Here is a 25,100-nt window from a genome sequence, read left to right as displayed (position 1 = left end):
AGTCAAAGCTTTCATGAGGATCATTTCTTACTGCTACAGTGGAAGAACATTGCATTATTCATTATGTTTTTCATTCCTTCAGGCATTTGACAAGGAAGAGCTTTTAGAGTGTATTCAGCAGCTTGTGAAATTGGATCAAGAATGGGTCCCCTACTCAACATCTGCAAGTCTGTATATTCGTCCTACATTCATTGGAACTGAGGTGCAGACTGACTTCCTGTTTTGGGGTACTTTGGTGGGGGAGTTATCATTGTTTATGCTTGAAACTTCTAGAATGTAGTTTGAAATAGCCCCCCCCCAGTAGCATCATTAATGCTCCTTTCCCTTGATTATTAAGACTGTAAACATTTTCTTTAAAGGGCCAGATAGTCAGTATTTTAAGCTTTTGTGAGCCATATGGTTTCTGTCACTAATCAGCTCTGCCACTGTGGTACAGACACAGCCACAGACACCAACATAAATAAGTAAAGAAATGAGTGAGGCTGTTTGCCTTCTCCTAATCAAGACTAACCATGATCTCCTCAGCTTAGCGGTGTAATGCCAGGTAAGTGCTCCTCCAAGGTAAGAGTGGTAATGGTTTTGAAATTTGGAGGAGAGAGAGCTGCTACTTTTTTATCTTCATTTTCCTCATGTCTTGGGATTACTTGGTGAGGAGAGGGAGTGGAGGGCCCTCTTCCCCTATAGAAAATGTTGGAAATAAAGTTCACAGTGGATATTAGGGGAGGCACTTGAGAGCTAGGGGAACAGGTTTAAACAGCATGGCTGTGAGATCTCCCAGTAGGTCACAGTCTATTGGTTGGTGCCCTTGCAAAGGAAGGACATGCCTGGAATGGCCAAGGCCATCTGTGCGGGTGAATATGTGATATAAAATATAAAGACCCTGTCCCTATCTCCTTCCTCTACGGGGTAGGGGTGGCCTTATGGAGAATGGGTGATATGAGAGATAACTGATGGGGGAAGTTGAATGTGGGTGGGGGGGTGAGGGGGTGTGTGGCATATGGAGATCTTCAAGGATAGGGACAAGGAGACAGCTTTTGCTATAGTCTAACCATTCTTCTCTCTACGAGGTAATTGTATGGTTACCAGATTTTCCACTAGGTCATATGAATGCAAGCAGTAAGGCCAGAGGATAAGTACCTAAGTGGTCCTTTGGTATCCTTTTGATGCCTTTTGAAATACTATGAAGAGCCTGCATAATGAATTTCATGAATTGCAGTCTCCCTAATAAGCTTTAAAGAATTGGGACAATTTAAAAAGTCATCTTCTCCTTAAGTTTCTGACATTTTAATATTACTGAGTTTTTAAATATTATTATTTAACTTTAGACTAGGAAGAAGTAATTTTTTAATTTGTTGAAACGTTTCTAATCTCAAAGCACTACCTTCTAGGTATCCTGAGGTGCTTTCCCACTCTGAGATCTGATTCTTCTATTCCTAGTTTGTTGAGAGTTTTTATCATGCATGGAGGTTGGATTTTGTTGAATGCTTTTTCTAAATGTCTTGACATGATTATGTGGTTTTGTCCTTTATTATAATGTATTATATTAACTCATTTTTAGATGTTAAAACAACCTTGTATTCATCAGCTAAATCATACTTGCTCATGGTGAATAATTCACATTATATCTTGCTGTATTCACTTTGCAAATATTTTGCTACGAATTTTTTTTTTTTTTTTAAATATTTTATTTATTTATTTATTTATTTATGGCTGTGTTGGGTCTTCGTTTCTGTGTGAGGGCTTTCTCCAGTTGCGGCAAGTGGGGGCCATTCTTCATCGCGGTGCACGGGCCTCTCACTATCGCGGCCTCTCTTGTTGCGGAGCACAGGCTCCAGACGCGCAGGCTCAGTAATTGTGGCTCACGGGCCCAGTTGCTCCGCGGCATGTGGGATCTTCCCAGACCAGGGCTCGAACCCGTGTCCCCTGCATTGGCAGGCAGATTCTCAACCACTGCGCCACCAGGGAAGCCCTGCTACGAATTTTTGAGTCAACGCTCATGAAAGGTATTGGTCTGTAGTTTTCTAACATACCTAGTTCTGTGATTTAGTCAATTCTTCAGAGTCCTGGAATTCTATAATCTAGAGTTAGACAAGCTTTTAAATCTGATTTTATAGTCTGGCTGGTTGTCCCAATAATCCTATCTATTGGTAGTCCTCAAATTTTTGCATATAGGTCACCCAGGTGTTATTTAAAATACACATATTTATCCCAATCCCCAGAAATTCTGGTCGAGTAGGTCTGGATGGTGATTCTGAGGCCTGTTCAAATTTAAGAACCTCAGTGATAAAAATCCTGCCAAGCAGTCCTCTCCCACTGCACTCTATCAACTTACATGTTTGATCATGCTTTGGACCTAAGAATCAAGAATTTTTAAAAATCTGCTTTCCAAGAATTGAAAGCGATAACTGATACCATTTGATGAGTCAACATTATTTATATTTGGTTGGTATGTTTATATCAACTAGAATCTTCTAATTCATGGTATAGGCAGAAAAAACAGTAACCTGTAATTCAGAAATGAGCACGATACAAATAGCATTCAGTGAAGTATATGGATTTTAAACATTTGTGCACCACATGAATGTTTATACAGTCCAGTCTGGTAATTATCACTTGTTGCCTTTTCATGGTGGCTACATTTGATATGTGAGCTACTGGCTGGAGGATTGGAGCCAGTGGGTTCTAGGTCACTGGGATTCTTTCATCAGGGATGACTAACTTTTGCTTGCCTTTTTATGTTACTCGGTTTTCTGATGGCTCTGTCATGTCTCTGCCTTCATAGAAGAATTGCAGGCTCACCTCTGTATCAGTTATCTGATGCTTTGGTCTTGTGTGCTGCTAGCTAACACCTACTTTTTAAAAAATTAATTAATTAATTAATTTTGGGCTGCATTGGGTCTTTGTTGCTGCACGCAGGCTTTTTCTAGTTCAGGCGAGTGGGGACTACTCTTTGTTGCAGTGAGCGCCTTCTCACTGCAGCGGCTTCTCTCGTTGCGGAACATGAGCTCTAGGCGCACGGGCTTCAGCAGTTGTGGTGCGCGGGCTCAGTAGTTGTGGGTCGCGGTCTCTAGAGCACATACTCGGTAGTTGTGACGCACAGGCTTAGTTGCTCCGCAGCATGTGAGATCTTCCCAGACCAGGGCTCGAACCTGTGTCCCCTGAATTGGCAGGCAGATTCTTAACCACTGCGCCACCAGGGAAGTCCAACATCCACGTTTTTCTTTCATGGTATTTTCATCATTATCTTAACTGATTAAGTGGGTCTTTTATCCAAGAGGTATTTTGATTTCTTTGAACGAATATATGTTGGGGAAATTTTTTAAGTGATGTGACCACCTACTTGCTCACATGTGCCCGGTCTCTAGTCCCTGGCATGGCACTCACTTGTGTATAGAGAATATTCAGTATTCTTCAATAGACATATTTGTACTGGGCTCCAGCTTCGTCCCAAATAATCTAAATCCATGGAGCCAGGATCAGACACTGCATTTAAACAAACTCTCCAGAGATTTTTAAACTACTTACAAGAGAATCACCATCCCAAGTCTTGTGAAAGAATTAACACGTCTAGCAGTCTTTAATGCTTTATTTACTCCAGGGATTGCAAACTTGCACCAAGGTGGAAATATTTTTATCTTTGAGAGCTGCCCTTCAGCCTATGGGCAGGGTGCTGTTTTCACTTTCATGAGCTGTGATATGACAGTCTGATGTTAATTACTGCTTCTCACACTCAGATTTTGTAGCTGCCATATAATTTGAGAGAAGCTCTGACACCAACTTACGAATTTCATTACCTTTGCAAAGGTGCTCTGCCTCTCTACATGTTTTATAATCAACAGATTCTTCATTATTTTTATTATTTTACATAGGTAATACCTATGTACCAATGTTTTTTGTTTGTTTGTTTGTTTGTTTGTTTTTAATTTATTTATTTTTGGCTGTGTTGGGTCCTCGCCTCTGTGCGAAGGCTTTCTCCAGTTGCGGCGAGCGGGGACCACTCTCATCGCGGTGCGCGGGCCTCTCTCCATCGTGGCCTCTCCCGTTGCGGAGCACAGGCTCCAGACGCGCAGGCTCAGTAGCTGTGGCTCACGGGCCCAGTCGCTCCGCGGCATGTGGGATCCTCCCAGACCAGGGCTCGAACCCGTGTCCCCTGCACCGGCAGGCAGACCCTCAACCACTGCGCCACCAGGGAAGCCCTGTACCAATGTTTTTGTGTAGTTCTTCATGTCTTCCAGCCTTCTCTGATAATAATTGGATCCATTACTAAAATCCTTTTAGATTTAGGATTGTAATAAACAGAAGAGTATTTACTGGAACATGTATTAATAGCTAATTAATTAGCTAATTAAATAGCCAGTGAATAGAGATTGCCAATAAAAAGATACCAGGTAGAAATTTGAAAAAAAAAAAAATGTCTATAAAGTTCACATTATTAAGCAAAATACTAAACAGGATTACATAAACCTCTTGTAAAACATTTAAATTAGAGGATAAAATCATTCGTGATCCCAAACAATTTCTCATATTAAAAAAGAATTTCAGCATCATTTTAATGAATATCTTCTGAAATATTTATTTACAGGGAGTTAAAAACTTAAAGAGGAACTAAAAGCTGTAGTGTTTCAAACTGCTGCTGATTGTTAATTGGAAATTAGATAAAATCTGAAATTATAATGTTTAAATAAAAAACATTTACATAAACAGTTTCTAAATTTTCACTTTACCAGCTAAGAAGCTAAACTTTATGTGCTTATCAGGTTCAGTACTGAATACCTGAGAAAGCTCCATCTAAAGAAGCTGGCTTGTGCTGGTTTTAACATCTGTTTTATCCAACTTCACCCTGTTTGGTAACTCCGGGAAGGTATAGCTACACGTGTGCAGATGGGCTTTTATTTCCTCAACAATCCTGATGAGTGTACACAGGTGCTTTGACCATGGTCCACAGCAAAATATGCACAACCACAAACCGAGATTCCCTCTGATTGTTGCTCCAAGCCTCCCACTTTTCCAGTTTATCTCAGCATCACCTCACCTCTCTCCACTGGGGAGGTGGTGCTAAATAATATCAGGGCTGAGAATAAGTGTCGTAAGGAGGGTCGAGTCTGATGGTAGGGACAACCCTCTGGGCTGCAGGGGTCAGCCTGCCCAGCCCCTCTGACCAGGTGCCACGCTGTCTACCACACACATATCTGCAAGCTACCAGCGGATTTGACTTTTTCAGCTGCACTCCAAGACAAGACTGGCCTTGGATCTAACACATCCTTCTACTTTGGAGTGCCCCAAATATATTTCTGGAGTTGAGCTCAACTAGAGAAGCTGTCTGCTTCAGGTTAATACCACCTCCAGTGCACAGAATACAATTTGGACAATGCAGAATAACATGTAAAATCATTTCACATAAAGTTTCCCCATCCACAACTTCATTGTAAAACTTTCAGTATGATGTTTTCATGAGAGCTCGAATTTTATTTTATTTATTTTATTTATTTATTTATTTATTTATTTTTGGCTGTGTTGGGTCTTTGTTTCTGTACAAGGGCCTTCTCCAGCTGTGGCAAGCGGGGGCCACTCTTCATTGCGGTGCGCGGGCCTCTCACTATCGCGGCCTCTCTCGCTGCGGAGCGCAGGCTCCAGACGCGCAGGCTCAGTAGTTGTGGCTCACGGGCCCAGTCGCTCCACGGCATGTGGGATCTTCCCAGACCAGGGCTCGAACCCGTGTCCCCCGCATTGGCAGGCAGACTCTCAACCACTGCGCCACCAGGGAAGCCCAAGAGAGCTCGAATATTAAAATCCTGCTGCCAAATGGTCCACTCTGATTTTTGGTTCACTCCACAGGGAGCTTAAGGCCATGTAAATATCATAGACATGTCTTTCTTTTCCTTTTATCACCTTGTAAAATCTTTATATTACATATATAATTTTACCTATAATCATAACAATTTCCATGTAAAGAATTCTCTATTCACAACCTTTGTTTATTTATGCTTATACACCTTTTCATCTTTTCCCTTTATGATTAGGCTCTATAAATGAAAGAATCTGAACAGATTTGAAAACTAGTTATTACAGCAGCAATTTGTAACCGTTAACTTGGGTTTTGTCCACACTTTTAATGTATTCTTTTGCAGTCCTATTTGAGAGTTTATGTGTATCTCGTTACACTATTTATAAACAGTTAAAAATCTTACTTGCATAACTATTAACATGTTTTATATTAACAGCCCCCTTTTTAGTATCTTCAAACCTCGATTATCTGTTTTTAGAGATACAGCTTGTCTCTATTGATTTTAGTCTTTGATGATCAGCTTGCTATTATCAGGCCACTCTTAACAATGGACATCCTCTTGAGGCTGTTCTTGCCCACTTCAACATTATTATGGGGGAAAATTGTTTTTATTCTCTTTGTTTTTATTTTTTTGGAGTGTTGGTGCACATGGTTAATAATGATACCCCTCGGGGCTTCCCTGGTGGCACAGTGGTTAAGAATCCACCTGCCAATGCAGGGCACACGGGTTCGATCCCTGGTCTAGGAAGATCCCACATGTCTCGGAGCCACTAAGCCCATGCGCCACAACCACTGAGCCTGTGCTCTAGAGCCCATGAGCCACGACTACTGAAGCCCGCACGCCTAGAGCCCGTGCTCCGCAACAAGAGAAGCCACTGCAATGAGAAGCCCGCTCACCGCAATGAAGAGTAGCCCCCCGCACGCAGCAACAAAGACCCAATGCAGCCAAAAATAAATAAATAAAATAAATAAATTTATTATAAAATAAAATAAAATAAAATAATGATACCCCTCAGTTCATGGCACTTACCATCATGGGGCAGAAGGGGGGCCCTCTCTTTGTTTTTTAATTCCCTTTTATCTTCCCTACTCTCATCTCCTCTTCCGCCATTGGAAATCATTCTTATGTATTGAATGAATATTCTTTTGGTTTATATGGGTTTTAAATATCTCTTATTACCTTGGATGCCTGTAATTTTAATTTATATAAATGATTTTGTCTTACACATCTCATGGTGACTCTACGTTTTCCCTCTGTGCTGTGTTTCTCATTTCTATCCACGTTACTATGTGTAGATCCAGTCCATCCCTTCTAACTGCTGCAGAGTTCCCCACGCTGGGCACTAACCACACTTTGTCCTAGTTCCTTTACTGGGATTCCATTTCCCTGTTTCCTTATATGATACTGCAATGAGCAGTTTGAAAATATGCAACCTAGGGAATTGCTGAAAGAGTTACTATTTCCCTGAAAGATGCCGTAGGCCAATCCCAAGAAAGTCCTGCTGCCTTTCAGGGAGGTCCTGGTTCTCTCTGACGAAACACAGTGGTCCAGTCTGTCATCACCCCCATCACCTGCATTGTGAAGTTCTCCTAAGTGCCAGGCACTATGCTTGGTGCTATCCCTGCACTGACTGACAGCAGCCCTGTGAGTAGGTGCCGCTGGCATCACTTTAGAGATGAGGAAACTGAGGCCCACAGAGGTGAAGTCAGAACCCCTGTGTTCTTGCCTCTGTACTGTAGCATCTCTTATGCGCTGGTTACTGTGCTGTTCTAGGGATGCTACCTCCCTGCCTTCATGGAACTCAGTGTCTCATGGAGCTTGTGGGAGTGCCAGGCCCATGGAATGAATGTGTTGATAGATGTAGGTCAGTGTGGTGAAGAAATGGGGCCTGGTTGAATAAGAGTGCTTGTTGTGGTAACTCGGACGGGAGCTAATAAGTGCTCTCCCGTCTTGTTTCTGTTTTTGTTTTTGTTTTTTATGGTAATTTAGTTCGACAAGGATGTCAATACAATTCATTGGGGGCAAGTATAATCTTTTTTTTTAAATTTTATTTATTTATTTTTGGCTGCGTTGGGTCTTCCTTGTTGCGTGGGTGCTTTCTCTAGTTGCGGTGAGTGGGGGCTGCTCTTCGTTGCGTGGGCTTTGCATTGCACTTCTCTTGTTGTGGAGCAGGGGCTCTAGGCACGCGGGCTTCCGTAGTTGTGGCTTGCAGGCTCTAGAGCGCAGGCTCAGTAGTTGTGGCGCATGGGTTTTGTTGCTCCACGGCATGTGGCATCTTCCCGGACCAGGGCTCGAACCCGTGTCCCCTGCACTGGCAGGCGGATTCTTAACCACTGCGCCACCAGGGAAGTCCAGAGAGGGGATGTCTTAGTCGGCTTGGGCTGCCATGACAGAATACAAAGATTAGGTGTCTTAAACACCAGAATTTATTTCCTCACAGTTCTGGAGGCTGGAAGTCCAATATCAAAGTGCCAACAGGGTGGATTTCTGGTGAAGCCTTGCTTCGTGGCTTGTATATGTCCACTTTGTCACTGCGCCCCACAGGGTGTTTCCTCTGTGTGGGGGGAGGAAGGGGGGTGCGGGAGGGAGCAGGGGGCACTTACTCTGGGGTCTCCAGGCTGACAGGATTAGGGGCCCATCCTTTTGACCTCATTTAACCTCAGTTACCTCCTTAAAAGCCTTATCTCCAAATGCATTCACAATGGGGGTCAGGGCTTCAATGTATACATTTTGAGTAGGAAATTGAGGAATCTGAAGGATTCTGTATGGTTTGAGCATGGGTTGCCTAGAGTATGAGGGCTGTGGTGAAGGCTGAGGGTAGAAGGAAGGTCTGGTTTGAACTCTCTTCACATTAGGAAATCCTGGGAATTTCACTGGTTTTTGTTTTTTTTGTTTTATCAAACTCATATCGAAAAAGAGCTCTGGACTAAGAGTAGAAGACGTAGAGCTTAATAACTGGAACTTTGGGTGAATCATTTGAGCCTCAGTTTCTTCAACTTAAAAATAGGAATTATAACCCTTAACTTCCTGGATTGTTGGATTTTCTGAGATAATGGCTGTGGAATGTCTCGGAACCCAAAAAGTACTGTGTAATTATTGAGGATCGTTGATTATTTTTTTAATCTTAAACCAAACCAACTAGTTTTTCCTACAAACACATTCACACTCAAGGCCCCACATGGACCTGTTAGTCTGATGTTCTTTATCATTTTCCCCTCTTAACTAATCTTCTTTCTTAAGAACTGGTAGAATTTTTTTTTCTTTTAATTAGGCTATTCTTTGGATCAAAAAAAAAAAAAAAAAAGTGATTTGGATGCCCCAGAAAGTTCTGTTCTCTTTGAAAAATGTTCCCCTGTTATTTCTAATTATCTTTTTTCTTCTGTCTCTTACTTGCCTTACCTGGCAGAATTGTTCTCAAGCCTCCTCATGGCTGCTGTGCTTCTCTGCCTTACAGGCCAAAACACAAACTAGTAAATAGTACCTTTCACAAACTAGTAAATAGTACCTTTCTCAGCTCGCTGAGTGGCCGCTGCTGTCAGACCACCTCTGGAATCCTGCCTTTCTATAAAGTAACTTTCTGACTGACACAGACAGAAGTGGTAATTTCCACTATGAAATATATCTTTATTTTGCATCACACCCAATTGTCCTGTTATTCTGTGAAAAATATACACATATTTAATACCCTTATGTATACATACATATATTTATTTGTCATTTGTGAGGTATAACTTATAAAGTAAAAAGTATTTTTTTGAACACATCAGAATTTCAACTTCATGTGGTCCCTTGAGACATTATAAACTTTGCATCTGAGATTTTATATACCTCATTTTCCCTGGGGTTTCTTTTTGTTTGTTTGTTTTTAAATAAATATCTTTTTTTTTTTTTTGGCTGTGTTGGGTCTTTGTTGCTGTGCGCGGGCTTTCTCTAGTTGTGGTGAGCAGGGGCTATTCTTCCTTGCGGTGCGCAGGCTTCTCATTGAGGTGGCTTCTCTTGTTGTGGAGCATGGGCCCTAGTTGCAGGGGCTTCAGTAGTTGCAGCACACGGGCTCAGTAGTTATGGCTTGCGGGCTTAGTTGATCCACGGCATGTGGGATCTTCCTGGACCAGGGATTGAACCCGTGTCCCTTGTGTTGGCAGGCGGATTCTTAAGCACTGTGCCACCAGGGAAGTCCTCCCTGGGGATTCTTAAAAGCCCCTTTTAATTCCTTATTTATTGAAATAATCCAAGAAACTAGTAGAGAAGAATTTTTAAAAATCAATCAAAATAAGACATTGAAACTAGTCTACATAACTGAACAGCTGTTATTACCTGTATTTTTATTTATGTGGCTTTTGTTTTATTTCATCAGAAGCCTGACCTTGTCATCATAGAATTTTGTTCATTGCCATTTGATTAATTTTTTTTAATATATTTATTTATTTATTTAGTTTTGGCTGTGTTGGGTCTTTGTTGCTGCACGCGGGCTTTCTCTAGTTGCGGTGAGCGGGGGCTACTCTTCGTTGTGGTGCGCAGGCTTCTGGTTGTGGTGGCTTCTCTTGTTGCGGAGCTTGGGCTCTAGGCCCGCGGGCTTTAGTAATTGTGGCTTGCGAGCTCTAGAGCACAGGCTCAGTAGTTGTGGCGCATGGGCTTAGTTGCTCCGTGGCATGTGGGATCTTCCCAGACCAGGGCTCGAACCCGTGTCCCCTGCATTGGCAGGCAGATTCTCAACCACTGCGCCACCAGGGAAGCCCCAAACTACTCTTAATTGTAGGAGTAGTGCAGAATTTAAATTGCTTTCCATGAAAGAAGGGAGAATTAAGAAAAAGGAACAATAATGGTTCCTTGAGGGTAGAAGCAGACCTAATCACCAAGTTCCCTTCCGGACTTATTCTCGCTCATGAAGCAGTGTGACCATTTTCAGTAGTCACAGTTCTTTTCATGAAAAGACATTTGACATAAATAATCATTTAAGGATGAAGGTGACTGAGCTATGATCAACACCAGTACTTGAAGTGCTTGTAAAACATGAGTTGACCTTGCTTAAATTTCAGAAAATAAAATGTTAGTACACATGAACACATTTTTTTCTCAGCATTGAAAAACTCTAGTCTATTATTTACCTGCTTGCTAAGAGTAAAAGTATTGTTTAAAGGTTTATCAAGATACTCTTTTCTAGAAATAGATTTAATGCATGTTATTCTGTTTTCCATCTGTGCTCTCTCTACTACCACCTAGTGGAATAAATGCAAGTTTACCTGTCAATTAAATCAGGGGAAGGAAATGAATAAGATGAAATTTATCTCTGAAAAATATTTCCATGATAATGAGTTACTGTTACTTTTTTAAAAATATTTATTTATTTATTTATTTGGCTGTGCTGGGTCTTAGTTGTGGCGTGTGGCATCTTTGTTGTGGCATGCGGGATCTAGTTCCCTGACCAGGGATCGAACCCGGGTCTCCTGCATTGGGAGCGTGGAGTCTTAACCACTGGACCACCAGGGAAGTCCCTGTTACTTTTTTTAATAGTGTGTAGGTTGCAAAAAATACGTGAGTGAGAAAAGTCCAGGCATTCGTGTGGTATCTAATAAAATGCTTATCAGCTTGTCCAGAAATAAGCTATTTTATTTAGAACATTAGAAGCTAGGTAAATTACTGAGATGTGTCCTGCATATTGTATTTCTAAACTATGTTGAGAAGCTTAATTCCTCCTTACAGTGGTCAATAAAAAAATTTTTTTTAAATATTAAGCTTCAAAGCATCCCTAATATGAAGTGTACTTACTTAACTGATAGGTAAATAAAAGTGCAGAGATAGGATAGTCAATTTTTATCAAAGTTGGGAAGAAAGGCAGATGTGTGTGTTATTCTGAGGATTTCTTTTCCAAATAACGAAACCAAAAAAGGCAAATGGAGTTTAAGGCTCCTCATTCTTCCCATGTAGGGGTGTCCTCTTTAACCCCCATTAAAGAACAGACACAAATGAGCAAAAAACCAAAACCTGTGGTCCCTTGCTGACTCATTTCTTTAACTCTGTTATCCGTCACCTATAATCCGTTTGCTCTGGGGCCAGCCAAGCCCTGCGTGGTCCTCACATTCACATGAGTGTGAATGGACTCAACTTCCCATTTCCTACGCCTTTCCGATGGCATCAGTGTGCACATATACAATCACATTTTATTCTGCTCACGGATATTTTACCTACCTGATTCTTGATGATCTGGGCACAAGTAGTGGGTGAGGGGCCTTGAGCTAATAGGTAGTGGAGGAGGAGATTTAATTGAAATTCAGAAAAAAGTATATCCCTAGGTCCACTTTCAGTCAGTTTCATCGAATATTACAAAAGCCACAAAATCAGGGGCACTGAGTCTCCTCTCATTATTTCCACGCCAGACTACTACGCCATCCAGGCAGACCAGGTTCCTTTTGAAGATTAGACACAAGTATTTTATATCCCAATACTTAATGTAATAGCCCTGACTTGTTTTCTTACTCGTGTGGTCTTGAATTGCACAGGATAGCCCAGTGGCCTTTTTTGCCTTTATAATACGTAGCCCTCAAAACTTTTCAGTCTCTCAGTTTTCCTCCTTAAAAAACAACTGGCAGTAATTACTTATAACTGCTTCTGTGCTGGAGGAATTTGTATGATTTCGCATCATTGGCTTGTGATTTTCCAGTATTGGTGGGAAAGGCCATTTTCTATCTTTGTCATTCCTGACACGAATTCCTGAGTCCGTCATCCTCTGGTCTTTTTGGGGGGGATTTATCTTGTCTGGTGTCTTTGCTTCTACTGCAGCTACACTCTTGCTGTCTGCTGTCTCTCACAGTCAGCTGTGCTAATGGCACACTCCCCCAAGCCCACTGCCTGCTGGAGGCACTGGCGTGAAGCAGTCAGCAGTCAGAAGCAGAAGAGCAAGTTAGAGAAGCAAATATTAGGTTTCGCCCCCAAAGACTGAAATCATGTCTAGGTTCTTCCCTTTTTCAGTTCCCAATCAATGCAACACTGAAAGGTGTTATATGGCTAGTTGTTAAAAATATAATCCTCTGAAAAAGCCTACTATTTAAAAAGTTGATAAATTTGCTTTTCCTTTAAAATCTTAACTCAGAAAGCAAAACGCAAAATGGAACCGAAGTACCCCCATTCTCAGTGTTCTCTTCTTGAAAGAGAAGATCATCGGGTTTTGTGTGACTCAACTTTAGAAGTAACAGCTGTCCCTAGTCCCTTCTGGGAGATTGTTACAGATCTGTTCTAGGCTTTGAGACTGGTGTCTGCATTTTAAGTTAACAGTTGTGTGTACTTTTGCTTTATTGCAGCCTTCTCTGGGAGTCAAGAAGCCTACTAAAGCCCTGCTGTTTGTAATCTTGAGCCCAGTGGGACCTTATTTTTCAAGTGGAAGCTTTAATCCAGTGTCCCTGTGGGCCAATCCGAAGTACGTAAGAGCCTGGAAAGGTGGGACCGGGGACTGCAAGATGGGAGGGTAAGTCAGTCTGTGTTTCTATCTAAAGGAAAGAGTCCCTCATGCCCATTTAGTTATTGCCATTTCACTTCAATACAAGTACATATATTAGTATTTACATTGTAATGCTCATTTTTATTCTGTGTTTAGTTTTCAGTGTTTTGAATGTGCTAGTTGTTTAAAGGATGACTTCTGTGGCCCCCTCGTAAGGGAGAAACATTGACTGTTATATATAGGCAAGAGCTAAAGTAACTAAACCAGGAATAAAAGCAGTGCTTTGCATGAACTACCCCTGGATGCTGGTCCCTGGCCACAGGCTGAAAGTTGGCATTCAAGAGCATCTGGTGCTGGGGCCCAAGCTCCCAGTTGGCTCTAAGGAGTCCTGTCTGGGGACGATGCCTGCTTCACTGAAGTGCTGTCTTCATTGCCACAGATTGTAGACATACCTGCTGCCAACTGGCTGAGGGATAGCCCTGCTTTGGCTTGGTCAGGCCAGTCGCATAGGCCATATGTAGCTGGCTGGAAATAAAAGAGCATTTGCAAGTGTTAGACAAATTCAGGGGTGGACTTGGCCGTGAATCGGGCATGCCCTGATGGGTGAACAAGAATTGCTGGATTAACCAGCACGGCTCTTCCTTTGTGTGTATCACACACCCAGGGCAGCAGCAGGCCCGCAAGGTGACTCAGTGACCGTCTTCTGGGCCCTGTTACAAAATGTAGATTCATGGAGCCCTGGCAGAATTGAAGGATGTGCCGCTGGGATGCCAGAGAGGCACTGACAGCTGGCTTTGACCCCTCCATAGACTTTATTTCCTTCTTTTCTACCAAAAAAATAAGCATGTTGACAAAATTCTGTGTCCTGTCATCCCTGTTGGTATTCCCTCCTAACTGCATTCCCTCAAGGGGTTAGAGAAACCCTGTTGGAGCCCATTAAACTAGAGAAGTCACTTTTTTCCTTCTGCGCTAGAGCACTGCTTCCTGACTATGTCCTAGGCTAGCCAGGTCCAAAACTACTGTTGTTTGCTCTCTTGATGTCTTTTTAACTTGTTCAGACTTCTTCACAGAGCGTATGCATATGCACCACTGCATACCATCTGTATTACTCTATGAAAACTTCTCTTAGAGTGCAGTAAAGCAACAGTCTTGATGAAGAGATAATAACTTAAAAGTTTCTCTTCTTTAAACCTTGCTCTGTAGCTCCCCCTACCTGCTTAGGGAAAAGTTAACATGGGAACACTGAGAAATTGGAGGGAAATCTTTAGTTTGGTGTCTAGGCAGATTGTTATTTGTTATAAAGAAGATATAATGCAGTCTCACAATATATGATCACTATAGGGCAATTAAAAATTAATACTTTCTGGGACTTCCCTGGCAGTCCAGTGGTTGAGACTCCGTGCTTCCAGTGCTGGGGGCGTGGGTTCGATCCTTGGTCGGGGAACTGGGATCCCACATAACACGAAGCTCGGCCAAAAAAACAAATAAACAAACAAACTGTACAACACAAGGAATGAGCCCCAGTGTTACTATGTACACCTAGTGTATCAATATTGGCTCATCAATTATAACAAGTATACAGCACTAGTGCAAGATGTTAATAGCGGGGAAACTGAAGTTGGGGAGTAAGGGTATATAGGAGCTCTATTTTTTGCTCAGTTTTTCTGTAAACCTGAAACTGCTCTAAAAAAGAAAATCAATTATAAAATAAATTAATAGTTAAGCTCAGTTGGACCAGGGTCTGTGGAAGTTGACTTGAAATCTCTTAGAGGACAGAGTACTAGATCTCATAAGTAAAAGGAAAAATGGCAAGAGGGCAGGCAGGAACCAAAGAATGGACTTGTCCCACACACGCCTGTTGTTTCCAAGAAGTTCCAAATCTCTCTACTCTTGTCCTTCCTACCTGGAGGAGTCCAAGGGAAACAGGATTTTGCATTTACCATCATCCGGTTTAGTTGACAAAGACTTTTGTCAGGAACCTTAGATTTGTGTATTATTGCTCTTTTCTAAACATAATTAATTTAATAGTTACCTTCCAAGCTTTTTTTTTTAAATCAATTAGTATTTATTAAATAGCTATTGATTTTCATAAGCTCAAGAACTTTCTGCTTTCTATCTCAGTGAATCGGAGGAAGGGAGAGGAGAGTATATATATATATATATATATATATTTAATTCTAAGATTATTTCACTGTTTTGAAGCCATCAGAGATAATATTATCCTTTTATTTCTAAGTGTACGTTAGTGAGAAAAGTAACAGTGGCACACGGTTGAAGGAGAGTTCTAGCACAGTGGTTCTCACCTGTGGGTGCAAATTGAAGTCACCTGGAGGAGCTTTGCCACTGAGTGATGTCTGGGTCCCCCTGTTAGAGATTCTGGTTTAGTTGGTCTGGCAGATAGCTTGAGCATCAGGATTATTTTTATTGTGCAGCTAATCTTGAGAAGCACTGAGCTAGAAGTCAGTCTTTCATCAGAGGAACATCTTGATTCCCAGGCAATTTCTTAGTTAATTTGGACTGATTCAGGCCTCTCTCTCTCTCCATCTTAATTTTCCTCCTTTTTTCCTTATATTCTCATTCTGCATTTGAATGCAAGCTTTGAAGTCAGAAGGACCTGGCTCAAAAACCTAACTGCCTTGGGCATGTTACTTGTCTAAGCCTCAGTTTCCTCATTTATAAAGTCAGGGTAATAATGCCTACTTTACCTGTGAGGACGAAGCGAGATAATATAAAGTGCATAGGACCCTGGCTGGCATATAGGGAGCTCTCAGCAAGTGTGGTGTTAGAACCTAGCAGTTACCAGAGTGGACTTGGGAATCAGATATCTGAGATATCATACACATACATAGTCATGCACGTCACACATCTGCGTAATCTTGTACAATTAAGTCCTCTCTTCCTTCAGGTCCTCAAAAGTATAATAACGTCTAGGGTTGTGTTGAGACAATTCATTGAAATAATGGGGTTAAGTACTTAGTACCCTGCCTGTAGGTGGTACCCTCTCAACAGACAGTAGTTTCTATTGTAAGGCTCTCTTTCTTGTTTCATCTCCAGGACTCTCTTTATCTTAGGAGCAATCAGTTGGATTTCACACAATAGAATTTACTCTTTGGGAAGTATGTATTTAATATTTCCATCTCCCAGATTCTATTTAAAATTATATTAAAATTTTTTCCATGTAGACAGTTTTCCCACTTTTTCATTTTTCTCTTTCCTCCAAGAACATGTGTTTCTCTTCTGAATATTGGCAGCACATAGGAGGAAACCCAAATATATTACCAAGGTATCAATTACCCTGTGGCCATTAATAATACAGTTTACACCTGAGAGAGAATTTTTTTTTTTTTGGTTGCCTGGGTCTTCATTGCTGCACATGGGCTTTCTCTAGTTGCGGCGAGTGGGGGCTACGCCTCATTGCGGTGCGTGGGCTTCTCATTGCGGGGGCTTCTCTTATTGCAGAGCATGGGCTCTAGGTGCACGAGCTTCAGTAGTTGCAGCAGGCGGGCCCAGTAGTTGCAGCACGCGGGCCCAGTAGTTACAGCACGCGGGCTTCAGTAGTTGTGGCTCAGGCTCAGTAGTTGTGGTGCACGGGCTTAGTTGCCCCATAGCGTGTGGGATCTTCCAAGACCAGGGATCAAATCCGTGTCCCCTGCATTGGCAGACAGATTCTTAACCACTGCGCCACCAGCGAAGTCCTGAGAGAGAGTTTTGATACACACTTGTGTTTGGGGAAAAACACCACCTATAAATAAATACTCCGTTTCCTTTCAATGCACTGAAGCAGTTGGGGTCTTTAATTCTTTTTCCTGCCCAAGTAGCTTTATGATGCTGGGAAGCCATGGTTTTGATTCAGCCATACTCTCAGAAGTGTATGTTTTTTTTTAGAAGTTTCTTTGAAAGGCTAGATATTCACACTGAAAATTCTCTCTGTGCTTTTGAACAAACCAAAGGGCATTATACTTAGGAGAGAAGGTGTTTCTTTATTTTCAGATGTTTGTCTCAACAATTTTATCTTATGAACTAGAGAAAAGTCAATTAAAATAGTCATTAAAAAACAACCTTAATTCCATTAGGATATAACAGGCTTATATAGCCTGTTTCTTAACTTTTATTATTTTATTTTTGCCAAACAATCTATGCAGTATATCAAGCAAGTATTTTTGCTTGCCAAATGAATTCAGTGTTGCAAAATATGAACTGACTTGCTTTAGTTCATTTATAACCCAATAGTAGAAGTAAAAGAGCTGCATCTGGGCCTGCTGGCTCCAAACCCATGCTCTTTCTACCAGGCTCCCCCTGCAGCCTGGTTTATACTCATTAAAAAGTACTCATGGGCTTCCCTGGTGGCACAGTGGTTGGGAGTCTGCCTGCTGATGCAGGGGACACGGGTTCGAGCCCTGGTCTGGGAGGATCCCACATGCCGTGGAGCGGCTGGGCCCGTGAGCCACAATTACTGAGCCTGCGCATCTGGAGCCTATGCTCCGCAACAGGAGAGGCCGCGATGGTGAGAGGCCCGCGCACCGCGATGAAGAGTGGCTCCCGCTCGCCGCAGCTGGAGAAAGCCCTTGCACAGAAACGAAGACTCAACACAGTCATAAATAAATAAAATAAATAAATAAAAGAACATGAATTTCTTTAAAAAAAAAAAAAGTACTCATGATTTAACTCAGTTATGGCCTATTTGCCATTAAAAACGAAAGCCTCCTGCATATCAGAATTGTGTCATCTCCAGATTGACCGATAATTTACATTTTATTACCTGTGTTTTGAAGTATACATATTGAGGATCTTTTAAAGGAATCTTAACACCTTGGATTGAGTAAACCCCTTCATGCCCCAGATTGCAATAGCCCTATAGTATGATGCCTATTTCCCATAGCTTTCTAGAATAGTTTAGTTATTAGTCAGTAGTCTTTGAGTTACAAGTCAGAAAACCAGCTCAAACCATCTTAAGCAGAGAAGGGATTGATTGGCTCATGTAAGTAGGACGGTAGCTGTGGACTAATAGGAGCTCAAATCATTGTTGCCAGGTTTCTTCTGCCCTTGCCTGTGTCCTGCCCATGCTGCTTCCTCCCCAATCTCTCTTCCCTCCCTTTCCCTCTGCTTCCATCCTACCTCCGTCTCTTGTCGTAGCTTCTGGCTATGTGTTAACTTAGGGCTCTCCTACTTCAGATGCCTTCTCCTTTGAAGGCTGGTGATTATGGACACAGTAGACCCAGGCTTACATCCTAGCACACAAGCTGCCACTACTCTCAAAGGGAGAAAAGGGCTTCCCTGGTGGCGCAGTGGTTAGGAATCTGCCTGCCAATGCAGGGGACATGGGTTCGTGCCCCGGTCCGGGAAGATCCCACATGCTGCGGAGCAACTAGGCCCGTGAGCCACAACTACTGAGCCTGCGCGTCTGGAGCCTGTGCTCCGCAACGGGAGAGGCCACGACAGTGAGAGGCCCGCGCACCGCGATGAAGAGTGGCCCCCACTTGCCGCAACTGGAGAAAGCCCTTGCACAGAAACTAAGACCTAACACATCCAAAAATAAATAAATAAATAAATTTATTAAAAAAAAAAAAAGAGGGGAGAAAATACCTCTTTCAGGTTTCATACATTAAAATGAATGAGTGAATGAACTCAAAGAAGAACTTATGAGCAGCTTAGTTACTTGCCCACCCTTTTGTTCAGTTGTGGCAGGACAAGATGCTATGATTGTCAACCCAAGCAGAATGACTTGGCTCTGTGGGAAGAGCCAAAGAGAATATAGTGGGAAGAGTACGTGTGCAGATGAGAATGGCACGTAGCCACTATGATATATGGCTTTTGTGCTTACCTTACACTTTGACTTAGACAATACTATAGTTTTTAATCTTGCCCAGATGTAAAAGAGATCATTAAAAGGCCTAGGTGGGTATTTTGTAGAAGGTAACATTAATGCTTTCTTTGTAGCAGTTATTGTTATAGGTTTGATTATTTCTGTGTACTTCTGGGGGCTTCATAGTCCGAGGTGGATCTAGGGTTTATTTCCTAGGCCTGATTGTCATATGGCAGTGCTTCTCAAACTTGTTTGCTAATATCCTCTGAAAGCCAAGGAAAGTGAATTATATAACCAGGGGCATAGAAAGGCAAGCAAGCATCACATTTATTTGAGGACTCTCATGTTTTATCTAAAACATTGATTCATATTTTGTATTATACACCATAATTTTCCCATTTAAGTTTAATAAAAGATAAATTTAAAATATTACTTCCTTTTCTCCTAAAGCAACATAAAATTGGAGAACTCATTAATGAGGACAGTGAGAGAGCTAGGCATCGTTATGAATGAATCTACCCATGCCAAATGAAATTTATTTTTTTTAACATCTTTATTGGAGTATAATTGCTTTACAATGGTGTGTTAGTTTCTGCTTTATAACAAAGTGAATCAGTTATACATATACGTATGTCCCCCATATCTCTTCCCTCTTGCATCTCCCTCCCACCCTCCAAATGAAATTTTAAGGTATAAAGCATGTTAATATTTCTGTTTAGTTTAGAATTCAGTTCTCCTTCCAAATGATAGACCATTTGTGAAAATATATTTTCTTAAAAAATGTCAATTCCAAGATATTTAAATTTCTTATCTCTGTAGTTTGAGTTTATTCTCCACGGGCCATGTGTGTGTGTGTGTTAAATGTCAATTGTATCTTACACTCTGATTCACAGAGGAAAGTGTTCCCCTGACAGGTTTACTTAAACTTCTCCTAGGAGTCAGGTAACAACTGAATGAATGAATGAATAAACTACTAAACTACATTGTCATTCCAGGAAGATATGTCATGTTCCTTTGATTTTGAGTAATCCAAGGTGTGAATAGTGCTGGTTGAGAAAAACAGGCTTTTGGAATACTTTTGGTTAAAATCAGGATTTTTAACATCTTGTCTCACCTTTTAGGGAATTTAGACATTGGACATTAGGCGTTTCTTGGTTATCTGAAAGGTCTCAGAGCACAGGGTTGGTGTTCTGCTAATTAATAGCTGTAACTTGATAGTAGTTACTTTTCTAAGCCTCAGTTTCTCATCTGAACCATGGAAATAATGATCGTGGCTAACTCACAGTGTTGGTGTGGGGTTTAAATGAAATAATTCATGTAAAATTGATTGGTATGTGAAAAAAATACTCAATAAGTTTTAACTGTTGTTAACTTGTCTATTTCCCTGTGTTCTAACTTTTCAAGTTAGAATTCCATGATTTTTCTTTGCTCTCTCTTTCTCAAATGAGTGCAATTAGACCATTTAGGTTCTCTAATGGGTTTCCTTTAATATTGTGCAGTTAACTAGAGAGTATATATTATTAAAAACATAGTACATTGACTACATCCACATGTGAATTAAAGACTTACTGGGAGGTAGGGGCTGAAGTATCGTCATAATCAGTATGTTTCCTCTTTCTTAAAAGGAATTATGGCTCATCTCTCTTTGCCCAATGTGAAGCAATGGATAACGCGTGCCAGCAGGTTCTGTGGCTCTATGGAGAGGATAATCAGATAACTGAAGTTGGAACAATGAATCTTTTTCTTTACTGGATAAATGAAGATGGAGGTAATCCACTCAGATTTCAGCTCTTGGCTCTTTTTCAGTCATTTTCAGTGGGACTGGAAAGAAAAGAACTAGAACCTTAGAACAAGAGAATAAGTAGCACGCTTGCAAAATCTAAGAAATTCTGTGCTTTTGCTGTCGAAGTAAACATGAGTTTAAGTTTATAGCATTTATAAAGATTTTGAATTTTGTTTTTGATTTTTGGCTTTAGATGTACTTACTACGGAGACGTCAACTGAAGGAATTTATTTATTTACTTGTTTGTTTGTTTATTTATTGCTGCATTGGGTCTTCGTTGCTGCGCTCGGGCTTTCTCTAGTTGTGGCGAGCGGGAGCTACTCTTCGTTGTGGTGCGCAGGCCTCTCATTGCAGTGGCTTCTCCTGCTGCAGAGCACAGGCTCTAGGCACGCGGGCCTCAGCAGTTGTGGCATGAGGGGTCAGTAGCTGTGGCTCGCGGGCTCTAGAGCACAGGCTCAGTAGTTGTGGCACACGAGCTTAGTTGCTCCGCGGCATATGGGATCTTCCCAGACCAGGGCTCGAACCCGTGTCCCCTGCATTGGCAGGTGGATTCTTAACCACTGCGCCACCAGGGAAGTCCCAACTGAAGGAATTTAAATCTCCACAGTTTGAAGATATGCTGCCTTATTCCCTTTACCATCTTATCATTTTTCCTATCTGAAATCCCTTGCATTTGGAGATGGTTCTCAGATCAATTCAGTGGTTATTTACCATATACTATGTATAAAATGCTGTAGTAATAAACACAGTCTACTGTTTCTACTGATACGAAATTGAGTGTACTCTCTTGTCGTAATTCATTTAACAGTCATTGCTCTTTCTGCATACTTTGACAATACATTAGAAGCCTTCCAGATTTACTCTGGAGCTCAATTTGAATGAAGAACACTATTTTTAAGGATAGATCGATCTATTTGGGTATTGTATTTAGATTCTGGTTCATTCGAGACTATTAATATATGTCTACTATAAAAATCAGTACATCTTTGTTACCTTTAATATCCTGAATGCTCACTTTATCCCTCTTTGTGATTATTTTTTTTAATTAGTTGGCAGAGACCACAGCAGTTCGGTGATGTTTTGGCAAAGTCTATGGTATTAGATTAAATGGTATTTTTCCCAATAATGGAGGGAAAAATACATATATTTGCATTTATTTTCATTAGAATTTTAATAATCAAAAAATTTAAGAACATTTTTAGGCCTGTTTACATTCTTAGGCTGTTCATTTCACAGTACTGAGTGTTGCGACTAGAAATGTAAAATGATAAGTTTCTAAATACTTGTGAAGTCTCGGGATTGGTTTTAATTAAAATTTTAAATGAAATTTTAATTTTAAAGCAGCTATAGTAGCCTCTATTGCTCTTTTGTTATTTGGCTACAAAGAGAGGAAAATGGTGATTCAAATGTGGCTGACTTCAGAGCTAATTTGAGCATTACTTGCAGAGAGTTATAAGATGAGCCTTATATTTCAGTCAGAGTTAGAATAAACAGAAGGTGTAGTGAGTACACCATGTCCTGGGGTTGACCATTGGTAATCCTTAGCATATGAAAAGCCAGGTATAGATCATGCTCATTCTTCCACACCTGCTGTTTGTACTTGACACTCTTGAAAAACAAAATATGTACTGGAATATTTGTGATTTCTAAATTTGAGTTATTTCCTATGACCTGTATCAAAAGCCATGCTTGAAAGTTGACAGCCAGTGTTGGACAGGCAGTATTACTTAGGAGATAATAAATTGATTGAACTCATTCTTTCCACTTGCCCACTGGCATCCCCACCCCCCAGAAAACCCACACAACCCCAGACAAAACCAGTTACATCATACAGAAGTGGCACCATCCTTATTTATGGATGGGAGACGTCAGGATTTAAGCACAGTCTGAATCAGAGCTACATGATTTCACCAGAAACACCAGAAACTGTCCTGGTGAAAAATGACCCCTTATGCAAACAGTAATCATGAACCACTTCCACCATGGCTTTTAAAAGTCAGAAGACGAATGAATTTGTCTCTGGCTCTTATAAAATATACAAGACCTTAAGAGTTACTCTTCAGGTTATGGTTGCCTGAGATAACTTTAGTTTTAATGTGACGATCCTCCTTCAATTTGAGGCTGTTCACCTGCCAGATCAGATAAAATTTGAAGGAAGGAGAAAGGAAATGGAATAAATGTTTGAACAGTACTCTGAGAGAAGTAAGTAGAATGTCAGGAATAACCTTTGGGCTTAAAAAAAAAAAAAGACATTGAAGCAACTCCCCGTAACTTTGATGTATACCGCGTGGCTTTAGGAAAATACAAAGAATAATATTGAGTTGAAAATCAGAAAAATATTGATTTTCTTCCCCCCTTCCCCAAATTTACCAAAAGCGGAGCTCTTCCCATGAGCACCCACTCTCACTGCTCCTTTGGGACAAAGTGGCTGCCACAGGGCTGTGCACTGTTTTGTGGCACTTGGCCTGAAACTCATGTGGTTTTTTGTTTTGTTTGTTTTTGTTTTTGTTTTTGAAGCAGAGAGAGATTTATTGCAAGGCCATGCAAGGAGAGAGGTGGCTCATGCCCTGAAAAGCCTCGAGCTCTTATTTTTGTTTTTAAGTTGAAGTATAGCTGATTTACAATGTTGTGTTAGTTTCAGGTGTACCACACAGTGATTCAGTTATATATACATATATATGTGTGTGTGTATATATATATGTTCTTTTTCAGATTCTTTCCCCTTATAGGTTATTACAGAATACTGAGTATAGTTCCTCGTGCTGTACAGTAGTAGGTCCTTGTTGGTTATCTATTCATGTGGGTTCTGATTCCAGTAACAGCAGCCCTGGTTGTAAGGTTGCACGGCCCCGAATTCTCCTTTTTTATTCCGTTGATGAGTAATTTAACACACACACTTGCTAGTCACTGTTGAGAAAACAGTTTTATCTTGTACCAGACACTGGAGCTACCTTGAGAGTAAGACTCAGTTGTTGTGGTTGAGTTCACAGTTGGTTTGGGAGGCATTTACGCCGCCTCTGCTTGGCGTACTCTTCCCGCATGACTGCTCGCTCCCCTCCTTCAAGGCTTTGCCGCATACCCCACTCTCAGTAAGGCTTTCCCTGGATACCTTAATACAAATCTTAAACTCTCTCCCCCAGCACTCCCTATCGCCTTCCCCCTTTTTTGCCTCCATCATCTGACATACAATTTAATATAATTGTTGGCCTCTGCCTGTTAGAAAGTAAGCAAGGAGTTACGTCGGTTTGGTTCACTGCTGTATCCCTGGTGCTTAGAACAGCCAACGGCACTGATACTGTTAGACACTCAGTATATATTGTTGAACGAATGAAGAATTGTGCTGATGGTGTTTGGGGTATTCCTGGTTCCCATTAGTGCTTGAATTTGGGAAGTCACAGATGAATCCCGCTGTTATTGCTTCTAAATCCTTCATCTCCCCAAAATGATTTCTCTGTCAAGAACAAGCTTCATTTGTAGGCTCTCTTTTCCTCCTGTTGAGCAATCTGGAGCCCGTTTTGGCTCTTGTAAGCATGTTTGTGGTTGCAGGAGGAAAATGAATATTTCTCACCCAAATGTTGTCATGTCATCATCTCTGTCTGGCAACCAGAGAAGCAGATGTTCTGTTCCTTGACCTCAGGCTAGTGGTTACAGTTTTGGGTGTTAAATATATTTCACAAAACTGCATTTGCACATGAGGGGCCGCTGTTTTCATTTAACTTTATGCCGTCTTAGAGCTCAGCAAGTATTAGGAAAGGTCCCATTTGGGAACAGTAGAAGTGTTTGTCTATATGTGTGCAGTGTGTATGCATACGTGTACACACATATAGATCTATACATTTATATATCCAGCTAGCTTGCTATTGCAAAACACATGTTTATTTTGAGACAGACACTTCTAAACAAGACAAAAAGTAGCCCTAAGAACATTGCCAAGAACAAATTTTCTTCGAGAAGTGATTTTCGGCAGATGATTTTTAGAAATAAAATTCAAAGAAATCATACTGCTGTATCCTAGCAAAAAGGATTATTCATTTATTTTCTTATTCAAAAACATTTATTACATACCACTCAGGGCCAGGCACATTGCTGAGTTTTGGGAACACAGGAATGAACATAAGAGTTTCGGTCTTCCAGAGAGCCGGGTTGTTGAGGATGTCTGATGTGGCCACAGTGGAGCGGGTGAGCTCAGACCACAGTTTACGAAAGAAAGGGCGGTGGCCACAGTGTTGGGAGACTTAGGCTCTGGTCCTGACTGTCCCCCAGTGTCACCAACCTTGGCAAGTCACTTATGTTTTT

General features: G+C 41.2%; 1 protein-coding gene across 8 annotated transcripts in view; it reads left to right on the top strand.

Moving 5' to 3' along the window:
- BCAT1 (branched chain amino acid transaminase 1) overlaps positions 1–25,100 on the top strand; it is a 110,017-nt gene that overhangs the window by 61,776 nt on the left and 23,141 nt on the right. For all 8 annotated transcript variants that reach the window (XM_082351999.1, XM_082351996.1, XM_082351997.1 and 5 more), the window contains 3 exons: positions 83–202; positions 13,082–13,245; positions 20,647–20,789. In XM_082351999.1, coding sequence (XP_082208125.1) covers positions 83–202; positions 13,082–13,245; positions 20,647–20,789 — 427 coding nt within the window. The remainder of the gene's footprint in view (positions 1–82; positions 203–13,081; positions 13,246–20,646; positions 20,790–25,100) is intronic.

The sequence above is a fragment of the Balaenoptera borealis genome (genome assembly GCF_965194805.1).
Source record: "Balaenoptera borealis genome assembly, chromosome: 13".
In the NCBI taxonomy this organism is placed as follows: Eukaryota; Metazoa; Chordata; class Mammalia; order Artiodactyla; family Balaenopteridae; genus Balaenoptera; species Balaenoptera borealis.
This window is presented reverse-complemented; position numbering and strand designations above follow the sequence as displayed.